This window comes from Cydia amplana, chromosome 11 (genome assembly GCF_948474715.1).
Source record: "Cydia amplana chromosome 11, ilCydAmpl1.1, whole genome shotgun sequence".
Lineage (NCBI taxonomy): Eukaryota > Metazoa > Arthropoda > Insecta > Lepidoptera > Tortricidae > Cydia > Cydia amplana.
The window spans coordinates 9,439,672-9,453,434 of NC_086079.1; the positions used below are offsets into that span (position 1 = coordinate 9,439,672).

Genomic DNA, 13,763 nt, shown 5'->3' on the forward strand with positions numbered 1-13,763 from the left:
GGGAGTAACGACCCCACGGACCCGAGTGATCAAGGTCTCCGTCTACGGCGTGTCTTCGTCGGTCGCAGTGGACCCCATGAGGACTCTCAGCTCTGGCTTGCCTTCATTGGCCGTCCAGAGAGGAGTTGTTAGAGCTATATGCTCCAGGGGTGGAAGTGAAAGATGCATAAGACGCGAGTTGGTGGGTAGAAAGCGGCGCACACTTCTCGACACCCCTGAGCCGCTCACACCGATGTTGCTCCTGGTCGTCTTCACGACGGCAGTTTCAGGAGCCCATCTAGTCAGCGGCAAGTCACCACCTGCCTCGATAACGTGTGTCTAGCATTGTTATGGCAGGTGTCCGGACTACTTTACTATAGCTCAGTATCGTCATGTCCACCCAAACTTCAATCCATAGACCGGTATACTGTTCACTTTTTCTACTATAGTCCCAATGCCTGCTGCGACCGGTTCATGGGTGCCTATTGTTGCACATGTGACCGAGTTCCAGCCTATCAAAAGACCAGGATTTATAGGCCTGTGAAGTCCAAAGTGGAGAAACAATAATAATAATAATAATTTGAGCCTATAAGCGTCCCACTGCTGGGCACAGGCCTTCTCTCATGCGCGAGAGGGCTTGGGCTATAGTCCCCACGCTAGCCCAATGCGGATTGGGGACTTCACATACACCTTTGAATTTCTTCGCAGATGTATGCAGGTTTCCTCACGATGTTTTTCCTTCACCGAAAAGCTAGTGGTAAATATCAAATGATATTTCGTACATAAGTTCCGAAAACTCATTGGTACGAGCCAGGATTTGAACCCGCGACCTCCGGATTGAAAGTCGGACGTCATATCCACTCGGCCACCACCACTTTATTTTTAAATATTTTTGTGAAAACGTAAGTCTTGGAATCCCGAGTCTTATCCATGTTAAGTACAATGTTTGAGGTCATTCACCCCAAATGGCACTACCTATTCCGATCATTGATAATAAGAAATATCATGGTTTTGGTTGGATATAATAAACGTTATGTCTATTTTTTTAAATTGGAGCATAGTTACCCACCAAGGAGCAAAGTAGGACCGTTTTAAATACGGGAAGGTATAATGAGAGGTACCTAGAAGTTTGAATTGTCCCAAAGGTTCCAATCAAAATGCGACCAGTCAAACGTAATAAAGTCAATTAGTTCGAAGTACACATTACACATGCCACTCACTGCACTGTCCGGACCAGGCATAATTGCGTTTACAAATACTCTGACACCGGTTTATCAAAGAAATATCAAACGTAGGCAAAGATTTGAATTCTAAAAATACAATTCTGCTGATGAATTGTGAAGATAATATCTGATATCTTACTTAAATAATTTACCTTCCTGAAACTGACTGGATGCGCTCAATTACAGGAAAATGAATTATAATTAAACTTTTAGGCCGGATTTAATTGGTGTTATATTACAAATGGTTGAATACTTTTACTGGAGTTATAAAGTGAACAGTTGTATAGACCTATTTGCCCTGCAGGCGAGGCGTATCATGGATGGCTTTTTCCGATAATAAGGGCCAATTTTGAATACCACGTGAAAAAGACAGACATTGTCAATCAATATCAAACTGTCACGATCATCTTATATCCGTAAGAAGTAAATAACCATGACTTAAAGGTACTTTTATTTAATTGGCTCACTTCCTCAATCTTAGTTTTATATATCTACTAATTATGCCTGAATAAAACAAAAAAAACTGCTAGTGCAATAAAAATAGAGATAATACACAAGACATAAGATCTGCTTTAGCCTCTAAATGGTTCACAAAATATTATGGAGCATTGAAATAATGGAATATTCCGTTTCAGCAGTTAATCTGAATTGAAAGCAGCTTAAAACTTTTAAACTGCTGACAATGGTATGATATGGTAATATTATATACATTTTGAGCTCATGTGGGTCAATTTCTGAACACGATTTTTTTTCTGTCCGTGATGAAAATCGCGGGTTAGCATCAGACAATACTTACCAATTTTTTTTTACATAAAGAAGTCACACTTTCACACCGAGTTCCATATGAATTCACTGATTAGTTGGTTTTTAGAGTACACATAAAAATACCTAAAGGCTCAAATTACTACTCCCGTGCCCTGTCCGGAATCTACTTTTGAGCATAATGAAAAATCCTACGAAAAATTCTACATTAGTATCACTAATTTAGTGTCAAATACTTAAACTAGATGATATTTACTATCACTGAGCGCATATACTATTAACTTCATTGTGGTAAATAACTCGTGATCGATGTTTAAATTTTGTCCGAGCGCGCGAGTAAAATTTCGTCGGCAAAACTCAAAGGGCTCTGACAGCCGACGTTTGTATTTGAACCGCCTCGTGTCCCGCCTCACCTGTACTGGCAGTATTCGGCTGTCTCTCAAAGCAAGCGGATGTAAGTCAAGCCGCGGCGTGTTCGAGCAAATCGCGTAAGTATTTCGGAATCCGGGTGGGCGACAATTTTTTTCTAATTTCGATGCCCCTTATAAATTTTATTTTCCACATAGCTTTTCAATAGCAATTGTCATATTTAGGAGCCCTTTATGTATCTTTATGTAAGCGATAACATAACAGTTTGGTCAAACACGATTTAAATTTTTGGCGAATTTTTTTATTACGAATTCTAATTTCCGTGCCCTAATTCCCATAACAAATTTACCTAAAAAAGCTGATTAAGTGGCACGGGAATTAGAAAGTATTACATATATTGTCAACAAATCTTTTATTGGGGGCACTGTAAGTTAATTGGCAATGTTTACGTCATATTATTATTACTTATATATATTGGCATTGAATATATATTATATGTAATAATAATACGACGTATATCTTTCTATTTTACATTTAAGGAAATCTTAAAGAATGCACAAAAATCTGTGAATAGTTTTTTAGTATAAGTACTATAGTACTTACATACAGGATCGACCCGAATAACCCGGGCAATTTTAATACGTAAGGTAAGGTGGGGTAAGACGACACCGGGGTAAGACTATCACTTGTATGGAATCCTTGTACTGTTAGTCTTGCCCCACCTTACCTTATTCATTGATCATATTATAACATTAAAATATTATATAAACATAAAACTATTTCTGGAATTATTACATATTATAATACCTGTACCTAAGGTTACATGAAACAAAATGAATCACATTTGCAATGTTTTGTTTTTGTAAATTTGACAGCTGACAGCGTATGCCGTATAAAGTTTAAATATCTGGGAGACCGAGCTTTGCTTGGAAAACATATAGGTACCTACCTACCTAAAAACTCAAAAATGCGCGTTTTTCCAGAGATAACACCTACCTAGATAGATTTTTCACCCCAGAAAACCCTCATATATGATAAAATTTCATCGAAATCGTTAGAGCCGTTTCCGAGATCCCCGAAATATATACAAGAATTGCTCGTTTAATAGATTAGTTGTTATAAATTAGCTTTTCTAATACAAGAAAAATTAAATATATCCTATTCTTACTATATTATAAATGCGAAAGTATCTCTGTCTGTCTGTCTGTTATCTCGTCACGCTTAAACCGCTGAACCAATATCATGTTGATGATATTTGGCATGGAGATAGTTTGAGGCCCGGGGAAGGACAAAGGATCTGGGGACACGGCAGTGCCGCCGCCAAGTCGAGCAAAACAAAGTGGCACGGTCAAAATAACATTTAATTTGAACATGTAATCTAAGAATTAATGCACTTTAAAATCCCTTAGTTTTGTCACTGACACAATCACTCACGATCATCATTATTCTAAGGTACTTCTAGCATACCCACAAGTTCCAAATTTGAAACGTAATTAGGTTTAAGCTTTTTAAGCCAATAAAAATCTAATAATACTGCAATATTAGTCACGTTCTAAAGATTTAATAACTGCATAAATAAGTTTGTAATCCTATAGAAATATGGAAAGGAAAGTAAAGGTACACTACGATGTACGATGTGAGTATGAATAAAGATGTATATAGTTATGATATGTATATACCAGGGATGTTGCGAATATCCGCATCCGCATCCGCAACCGCGGAACTTCCGCATTATTTTCAACATCCGCATCCGCATCCGCATCCGCATAAAATCGATGCGGATTTAATGCGGATGCGGATGTGGAACAGGTCGGTACAGGAACGTCTTAGCATCGGCGTAAGTGCTAGACTGCTAGGTAATTTAGTCGTTAACCAAAAAAACCTATTAGTAATGAGCAGTCAAGCGTGAGTGGGACTTAATGTACGGAACCTTGGAACGCGAGTCCGACTCGCACTTGGCCGGTTTTTTGAAATAAAAATTACTAAAATGTAATAACTGACGTTTTTTATGGTACTATCTTGACATCCGCATCCGCATCCGCATCCGCGGATGTGAGCCTTTAAAAATCCGCATCCGCATCCGCATCCGCGGATGTCAAAAAATCGGCATCCGCAACATCCCTGGTATATACATAGTATCAGTATGGTATGATTACCTGAAAAGAAGGACAGCCTACAAAAAGAGATGGGATCCTATCAAAAACATTACATGTAAAAAGATGCAAGTCTCGCAACGCAGTTCTTCTACTACAAAAAAGTTTTGAGATGTAATGTGAAACCAAGTCGGTTATTTTAGACAATGCCAGGGGGGTATTAAAACCGTAATACTATTAGATACCTTATTAGGGTTCCGTAGCCAAATGGCAAAAAACGGAACCCTTATGGATTCGTCATGTCTGTCTGTCTGTGATAGTCTTACCCCGGTGATAGTCTTACCCCACCTTACCTCATATGTGGTTAAACAATTGTTTGTGTTATGAATATATGAAGGCAGCATATTAGATTTCTTCAGATTAACTTACACAATAACTTCTTCTCTCTGTGCCCCTATTTATTTCTTAGTATCATTTCCTATACGGCCATAAAGCAGATCATACACCTTGTACCTATCTACATGCAGATACATAATGACACTTTTTAATGAATAGTTTTGTATGTAAGGCGGACATGTTTACGCAACTACTCAAAGTATTGTTTGGAAATATATATATTTTACTAAGAAAGAGAGATTAGTTGCCATTAAAATCAAGGAAACTATTAGTCAAATACGTAGTTTTTAGTGTATCATACTTTCGTAGATTTGTCGTCCGAAACTAAAATTAAAGTAGATAAATATGTTCGATGCCGCTTCAGTATGGTTGAAGTATATTATTGTAGATTAAAATATACATAAATAATAGTTTTAACTACCAAAATAAGCTAAGAAAACAATTCCTGTGCCATGTTCTAATTTCCGTGCTAGTAAAATCTAATTCCCATGGACACACTAATTCCCGTGCCCTGACCAAAATTTTAAATTGAAATAACTTTTATAGTTTTATGAATATTTTTACCCCATAAGAAAATTAATGTTTATTATATTTTTTATCAAATTATCAGCATATTTTTTTTTTGTGTAATGTTGGTATTTCAAAATTCCATGGGAATTAGACAAAAATGCTCGTTTGGTGAAATTGACCCATGTATAAGCTCCTAGAATTGCACAAGTTAACTCTGTACAGACTTTGCGAAATTTTTTTTTAATGATAATACGACGTTTATTATGGCATCCACACTTCGTCTCGTCAAAGTCGGTACAAAGATACCTAGCTTGGTCCGACTTTACGAACATAGAGCTAACATTTACCTATATCATAATTCCATAATGCATCCATAATCGTTTAGGGCGAACGACGAAAGCGCGCGTCAGCTAGTGCGCGGGGCGCTTGGCACGCTAGACGCCCGCGCGGCGCGCGCCGCTGCCCCGCTCGCTACACGCGCTCGGCCGCCACTTCGCAAGGCGGTCTTCCACCTGGCCTGGTCGCCGGATACTCTGCCTACGCCGCAGGTAAATCGACCTTTAACTTTATGATGCTTTATTTTAATCGGAAATATTTGTTTATATATATACTTATTTCTGATCCTGAAAACTTATTAAGTACGTAATGTTATCGGCACTCGAGCTGTAACAGATTCTGTACTTGCTCACTTACCATGTTGGCTCTGTAATACAAAGAGATGTTACCTTTTCACATAACAATCAGTTCTTCCATCGCTATCTGAGACGGTCACGCTTTTCATCTTACTGACGATTGAACTATCGGATAGCCGCAGCCTTATTCAACAGTATTTTTCTTGGTTCAACTCCTAATGTATTGGCTTGTCCGAGAACAACTTTCACGAGTAGAGTCTGTGCGGAAAGAGAAGAGTCATGGAATGTATGGGGCCCCATACATTCCACGACTCTTCTCTTTCCGCGCAGACTCTAGATTATTATATTAACAGGCCATAACCCCACTCTTGGAGTTCCTGGACCAGCATCTCTCATCACTGAACACGTGGCTGTTGCCGCGCGCATTCATCCGAGCCCTGGCCGGCTGCTGGAGCGCCGTGCTGAAGGAGGTGTCATCACAAGCCGACGCCGGTGGCGCCGAAAGGCCGAGGGTTTACCATTCTAGACTGCGGGAAGCGTTAGATTTATTAGCAGAGTTTTTCCACGCTGAAGGAAAAGGTAAACTATCAAAAGATAATAATTTAGTGTTTTTTGTTATTTTTCATCAACTTCTTTCTTATTTAATTATTCTTAAATAATTATTCTCTTATTTTAATCTAAAAGTTCAGTAAAATATCACAGCTTTAGTCCTCTTGGTTTTATGTGTTGTCATTTATCATAAGACAAAATATTGACTTAGACTTTCTTTAGACCATTTTGATCCGGTTTTTAATAGGTTTACCGATGTCGGAAGTTCACAACGCAGATTGGGGACGGGTAGAACAAAGAATGCAGTACCATCAAGCTCCGACTGACGAGCTGCTTGAGCTTTGGCTTGCAGACAGACTTGCAGAACAGATTCGGACACCACTGCCCTCGCCTTACGGATCAATATTAGTCAGGTAGGCACTATTTGACTAAACTAATATTGTAATAAGTTTTACGTCAAGAAAAACACATTTTGATATCAGTTTTTATGCTGAGTGCGTGTTCAGATATTTTTGAGCACAACGGCCGCTTGCATATCTGATGGCGACTTTCCGATGACAATGCTGAGACAGTGAGAAGGAAAAAAGGTAGAAATGCATGCAAGGGCTAAAGTCGATCATATTTTTATTGGAGTACATGTATAAATAATGAAAAATGGTTTAAATTGTTATAGGGTATACTTCAATCACGACTCATTGTCGGTGGAAGTACTATCAGCTCGTGATGTCATACCATTAGACCCCAACGGCCTGAGCGACCCATTCGTCGTTCTAGAACTGGTGCCTAAACGACTTTTCCCGAAAGCTCACGAACAAACTACTAATGTTCAAAAGGTTAGTCAATTACTCATTCTTCAAGTTGTGTCTCCTCAAACTTTATTGCTACCGATCTAAAGAAACCCAATTAAATCCAACACTAGAAGTGGCTTATGGATAACTTCAGACAGCAATTTAAACTTAAGAGTTTCAATCCAGTTAAATATTTATTAAAGGTATAAGCTGTCTAAAAATAAATAGATCACGATTTCCGATACGCAAATTATGTGATTGTGTTACTTACCGAAATTACTTAAAATATCTATCTAATACCTTTAAACGAGCAATTCTTGTTTATATATATATTTATTTCGGGGATCTCGGAAACGGCTCTAACGATTTCGATGAAATTTGCTATATGGGGGTTTTTGGGGGCGAAAAATCGATCTAGCTAGGTCTTATCTCTGGGAAAACGCGCATTTTCGAGTTTTTTTTATGTTTTCCGAGCGAAGCTCGGTCACCCAGATATTAGTTTTTATTTGTGGTAGCTATTATTTAATAATTGATTAGACGCAAACTGGTAGGCATATTTTTCCGTTTTGTCTAAGACCCCATCATCGGACTACCAACCGTACACAACACACTATATTATAGTAGAATAAAGTGTTGAATACGCGGTCAATTTCAAGTGCGTCGCGATTTCAACATACAGTATGCCGCATATACATGCCTGTAGGTAAATTAAGTACAAGTGTGTTAGGTTCCTCCATACAAAAATATTTCCTGTGGTGTTAGCTCGTCACATCAAACAACTTATACACAAATTAATTTCGCAGAAAACGCTGAATCCAATATGGGACGAGTGTTTCGAGTTCGCGGTGTCGCTGGAGTCGTGTCGGTCGCCCAAGGCGGCTCTAGCTTTGTCCGTATGGGATCGCGACGTGCTGACCGCTGACGACTTTGCCGGTGAAGCCTACGTGTCCCTCTCGCGGATTCCTGGCGTCAACAGCAATGCTCCTCCTGACCCGCTGCGACCCATTGAGCTGCCTCTCATGCAACTACATGATAGAAGTAAGTACCTCTACCTACCGCTTTGAATTTCGGATATATTGGCAATTGACAGTGTAATTGCTAATCAACAAGTTTATCAAAGATATCACATTTAGTAGAATCTTTTATTGCCAATTATGTTTTTCTTTCGAGACGATTCAAACGAGCCTGAAACGGAAGAGTCTGTTTCCATCATCAACACATCTAGTGGTCACGACGTTACGTTAGCCGCATAAGCTGAAGACGCGGGTTCGATTCCCGCCTCGGACACCAGTGGGCTTGATCACTTTTTCTTTAGTGTATGATGATATCTATTTCAGTTTATTATTCCATTATTGTCATATCAGATTGATGTTAGCATAATACTACATCGAACTTATGTGAATGTGTTAAATTTCAGCTCAATCGGAAACCGAGAAGTTGGTAAAATTTGATTTGTAATATTTGGTAACAAATTAAAAGTTAAAAGTAAAAAATATATATTTAGTAGGTTTAACTTTGAACGTTTACTTTATGCATTTTTAATCTATTTAAGGAATCAGTTAAATACTATTTTTAAAGTCATAATACTCATAATGTACCATGCATCTTAAATGTAATTAACGTTCTTTCAAACATATTCAGCGTGATTTCGAAACCACACGAGATGTAAATATTCCAAATTAACATTAACAAACTTAGGAATATTTTACCACATGCCTGAAATTTTACTCGAAAGTTACTGAATTTAATCGAAAGTTACTGAAGCTTCTGAAAAGTCGACAGGGCACTTAGCTTTTTCATAAAAACTAGAACGGCATTATAATAATTTACTAAATAGTTACAGGAATATTCTAGTTCAAAATGAGTAGATTCCGTTATTTTTTCTTTTAAATAAAATATGTTAATATGTGTATTACAATTGTTTTTACAGATCACCCTATATTGCAAATATTGGAATCGCGTACCACGGACAAGGTTGCTATAGACTTCGTCAAAAAACAAAAATTACGATTTGCAGAGCAGTAAAATAATATGAAAACAATGTCAATATTATTTTGTTATTTACTAAAAGAAGTTAATTTTATTGAAATTTCGACTCACAACGTCCATTATAATGTCGACAATATATTAAGAATATTTTACAAATTTTCAATACTTATGAGATCATATTTATTTATTTATATGAATATTTATAGATTAGGGGAAACAAATGGTGGGTTGTATTTTAATACGTCTAGTTAACTGATTTAAACTTTATCAGTTGCAGCTTGATATTTAAAAGTTTACTAGGTACTTATGAAAATTAAATATTGTTATAACTTTAATAATATATGTATGTAATAGTGGTTAATTTAATACCCAAAGAAAAATGGTAGTCTGCGCTTTACTTCCAAGTATGCGTTGTAACGATTGCCCCAGACATTTGCCAAAATTGTATTTTTGTTTTTCTCATTGTTATTCCGTTCTAACTTAAACAGAGATGTCGAGCGCATCAGTATTAATGTATTATATACTACAAAGACTGTAATTCTTCATTCACGAGAGAATTTTATTGTGTACGTGTACCTATAATTAGTATGCACCCTCGGAGCTTATGTCCCTAGTTGTAGTCTCTATTAGAATTCCTGACCAAGTACTTTAAGACTAGTCGTGAGACATTTCACTATCGGTTCATTATATATACCCGCTTCTACATCTACAATGAATACTACAGGCACTTCACGTTATTATACACAAACTGCACCGAGCTTGATACGCATAATTGTGGCTTCCTTCCATATTTGGTCACTTAAAATATCTATTTTATTACGTACTTTTACTCTTAAGTGAACCATTCTTCAAATATGTATAAAAAGATTTTGAACAAACTCCGCTTACTTAACACTGTCCCGTGTCCCACATACGGCAAGCCTCTATTAAAAGGCCGTATTAAGGTTGACAGTTAACAGTTGGGACAGTGAACGTGTTAAATAAAAATGAATACCTCCTCATGATCCGCGCAAAAAGATATACGTTAAATATCTATCATTGTAATCTATTAAATGATTATTTACATTGTCTTGATGACTGATTTTCATCGTTAGTGTAATTATTGTATGAAGATATTCAAAATTTTATAACTATAAGTGAAAATTGTTTATTGCGTATGTATACAAGTATACTTATTGTTGTTATAGAAGAAAGTGTATTGATGTTTACTATAACATAGATAATAATAAAATTCATATTGATTATACCTATACTATTTAACAAAGGAATAGTTTTACGTCACATTAAAAAGGATCTATATCGTGTCAGACTACTCAGTGTGTAGAAAATGTTTTACTTAATACATGTGCTTAGCTGTCAAACTTACCTGTAGGTATATTATCCTATATTTTCTTACTTCAGTATAATTTACGTTGAATTTGAGATAACCAACAAATACAGACATTTTAAGATGACTTTAATAAATAAATCATGAACGCCTTTTTCATTGTTGCATCTTGCCAATACTATACTATACCTAACAAGGCATTAGAAAGTCGACATATCCAAACAACCAAAAACCATATCACTGAGCTTTTAATCACACATTTGTATCTTTGTAAGAAACAGAAAATGTATTATTAAATCAAAATTTTACAACTTTTGAATAAAATCAAGACCATTCCATGAGTCAATTATTTAAAAATAGGCTTTTCGAAGGAACATTCTTTTACATTGAGCAACCATATTTTGGATCAAATTTTCTCGCCACAGCGAGCTAAGCTTGTATGTACCTACATGAATAAGGTTTTTTGTGTAGCTCCTTGCCAAATGTTTAAAGGGTCTGGTTGTTAGCGAAAATCGAAAGTTACAATAGGCTCATTACACGAATATCATAAATAGGTACCTACCTACTCTGATCTGGGAAAAGTTGTGCCAACAGGAATACGCGACCAGGATTGTTTGATGTTCAAACATACTCCCATACTCAAACATGCTTTAATCTTTATCAACGACAAATTAAAAATTAATGTGCAAATAATCCTCAGGGGTCTCGAATTTAACGTATATGTATACATGTAGATTCCCACCCAAAAACGAATTTCAACTGGGTAAAATTTCAAATTTGTTTAATAAAAACGTTTATCCCTTCCACCATCAGATAAACTTTTTTTTATTCGTTTCAATCTTGTAAATGCAATGCAGTCGTATTACTTATTGATTGTTTATTTTTCCCATACATTTTAATGTACAAGAAAGCCTTGTATGGACAACTTTTCCCAATCATATTACAAAATAAACCATTACTTTACAGATGATTGTACTTTGTAATCCAAGAAGCATGTTTTTACACACTTCCTAAAACTCGTCAGGAATATTGCTAACCCGTTTGTGATATAATTTGCCGTGATGTATGTACCTACTGTAAACTATTATCAACACTTGTGTTCCTGGCTTTAAATAAACTCTATGGATGAACGTTGTTTTACTAATTTATTTATTTCGCTCCTTATAAAGAAGATAACTTTCAAAACTATTTGAAACTTACATCATTTATATTTGAAATTGTCTTTTCAATGAAAAGACAATTTCAAATATAAATGATGTAAGCTGAAGAAGTTAAAGTAATGTTAAACTGAAGAAGTTATCAAGAATTATTATTATTGTATAATTTAATAATCACCTGAATGCTGCGGCATAATTCTGTTCGACGAACAACAAGTTCACCTACTTGAAGCAACCCAGCACATTACTAAATAATACCTAAACTCAATAAGTTTATTTCACTGGGTGTTTATCTGGATATTTTGACATTAGAAGTAGCAAAGATGTATCGTAGCTAACTGTCCCGGCGGCGATACAATTAATTTATTCTACTCATGAAAGGAATAATGACAACAAATCGTGTCAAGTATAAAATAAGCGTTTCGAAGTGACGAAAATTCAAAATGAAAACTAATATCTGAGGCAGATAAATTCATTTATTAATACTTGAAATCTGGAAAAGTATAAAAATATTATAACGCGTTTTAAACAATATGAATGAACTTATCAAAAACAAGCCAATTTCTGATTCCCATTGTTGATGGAAATGTAGAAGAGGTACTTAATAAAATAATGTCGTTTGAGAAACATGTCTGCCGAAAGAGAGATGAATATTCTTTGTATTGTACTTACCTACCTACAAACAATGGCTACAAAACACTCCAACACTTCCCAGAGGAACACGTCCCATATTTATTAAGTGTTCGCCTCATATTGTTTACCCTGTATTATGTGGATCATCGCTTAATTAGGTCAGGATGTCCCGTCAGGGGTCAGCACTGTTTGCAACTGCAATATGTTTCTCTTCAGCCTTTCGCGAGCTACGTGAGAAATTACGACTTTTCGGACTTGGTAACAGCGAGTAATGGGATGAAATAAATGATTTTAAAATGCCAACTTATTTGTGTGTGTAATATTTTTATGGTTTTTATAAGAATTATTTTTTCTAATAAGCAGGTAGAGTCTGTGCGGAAAGAGAAGAGTCGTGGAATGTATGGGGCCCAATACAATCCACAACTCTTCTCGTTCCGCACAAGACTCTACATCAAATACGTAGGTATTCAATTACTTAACCTTTTCGAAGCCGTGTCAAACAGAAAAGCTGTCACTCAGACGCCACGTCATTGAAGTGTCAAAACTGAAGTTGAACTTTATGTATATGCACGTAGGTCGATGTTGCTTTGTGGTCTGTGACCGATTAATCGGTCTTTGGCGTTGAACCTACGTGGTGGTTTCTTACAGAAGATGCCACGATCTGCACCAAAACATATTTGAAGATATTTTCTGAAGACCACTATGTTTTTTTTGTGACCACTATGTTAATACATTACATATATGTATTTAAGAATTTATATATAATCGATATTAAACTTTCGTGAGACATATTTTAAACTGTTTAGACGACAACGGTTTCACTCACTTGAATTTTTAGTCGCTATTGGCGACATGTTTCGGGCCCATGTCGCCAATAGCGACTAAAAATTCAAGTGAGTGAAACCGTTGTAGTCTAAACAATTTAAATATGATATACATATATCGTTGTTTAAGTACCTACTCATAACCCAAGCCTTCTTGAGCTTACCGTGGGGCTTTAATATTTTTTTATTTTATTTATATATTTGTAAACAGAGACTCATTATTTAAAAAAAAACCGGCCAAGTGCGAGTCGGACTCGCGCACGGAGGGTTCCGCACCATTAACAGCAAATAGAGTAAAACAAGCAAAAAAAACGGTCACCCATCTAAGTACTGACCCCGCCCGACGTTGCTTAACTTCGGTCAAAAATCACGTTTGTTGTATGGGAGCCCCACTTAAATCTTTATTTTATTCTGTTTTTAGTATTTGTTGTTATAGCGGCGACAGAAATACATCATCTGTGAAAATTTCAACTGTCTAGCTATCACGGTTCGTGAGATACAGCCTGGTGACAGACGGACGGACGGACAGCGG

General features: G+C 36.4%; 1 protein-coding gene across 1 annotated transcript in view; it reads left to right on the forward strand.

The window, feature by feature from the left end:
• The window catches only part of LOC134652022 (BAI1-associated protein 3), a 117,441-nt gene extending 107,858 nt beyond the window's left edge, over nucleotides 1–9,583 (forward strand). The window contains exons 20-25 of the mRNA XM_063507174.1: nucleotides 5,718–5,880; nucleotides 6,318–6,543; nucleotides 6,761–6,926; nucleotides 7,187–7,346; nucleotides 8,105–8,339; nucleotides 9,232–9,583. Coding sequence (XP_063363244.1) covers nucleotides 5,718–5,880; nucleotides 6,318–6,543; nucleotides 6,761–6,926; nucleotides 7,187–7,346; nucleotides 8,105–8,339; nucleotides 9,232–9,326 — 1,045 coding nt within the window. The 3' untranslated portion in view covers nucleotides 9,327–9,583. The remainder of the gene's footprint in view (nucleotides 1–5,717; nucleotides 5,881–6,317; nucleotides 6,544–6,760; nucleotides 6,927–7,186; nucleotides 7,347–8,104; nucleotides 8,340–9,231) is intronic.
• Nucleotides 9,584–13,763: the final 4,180 nt, after the last annotated feature.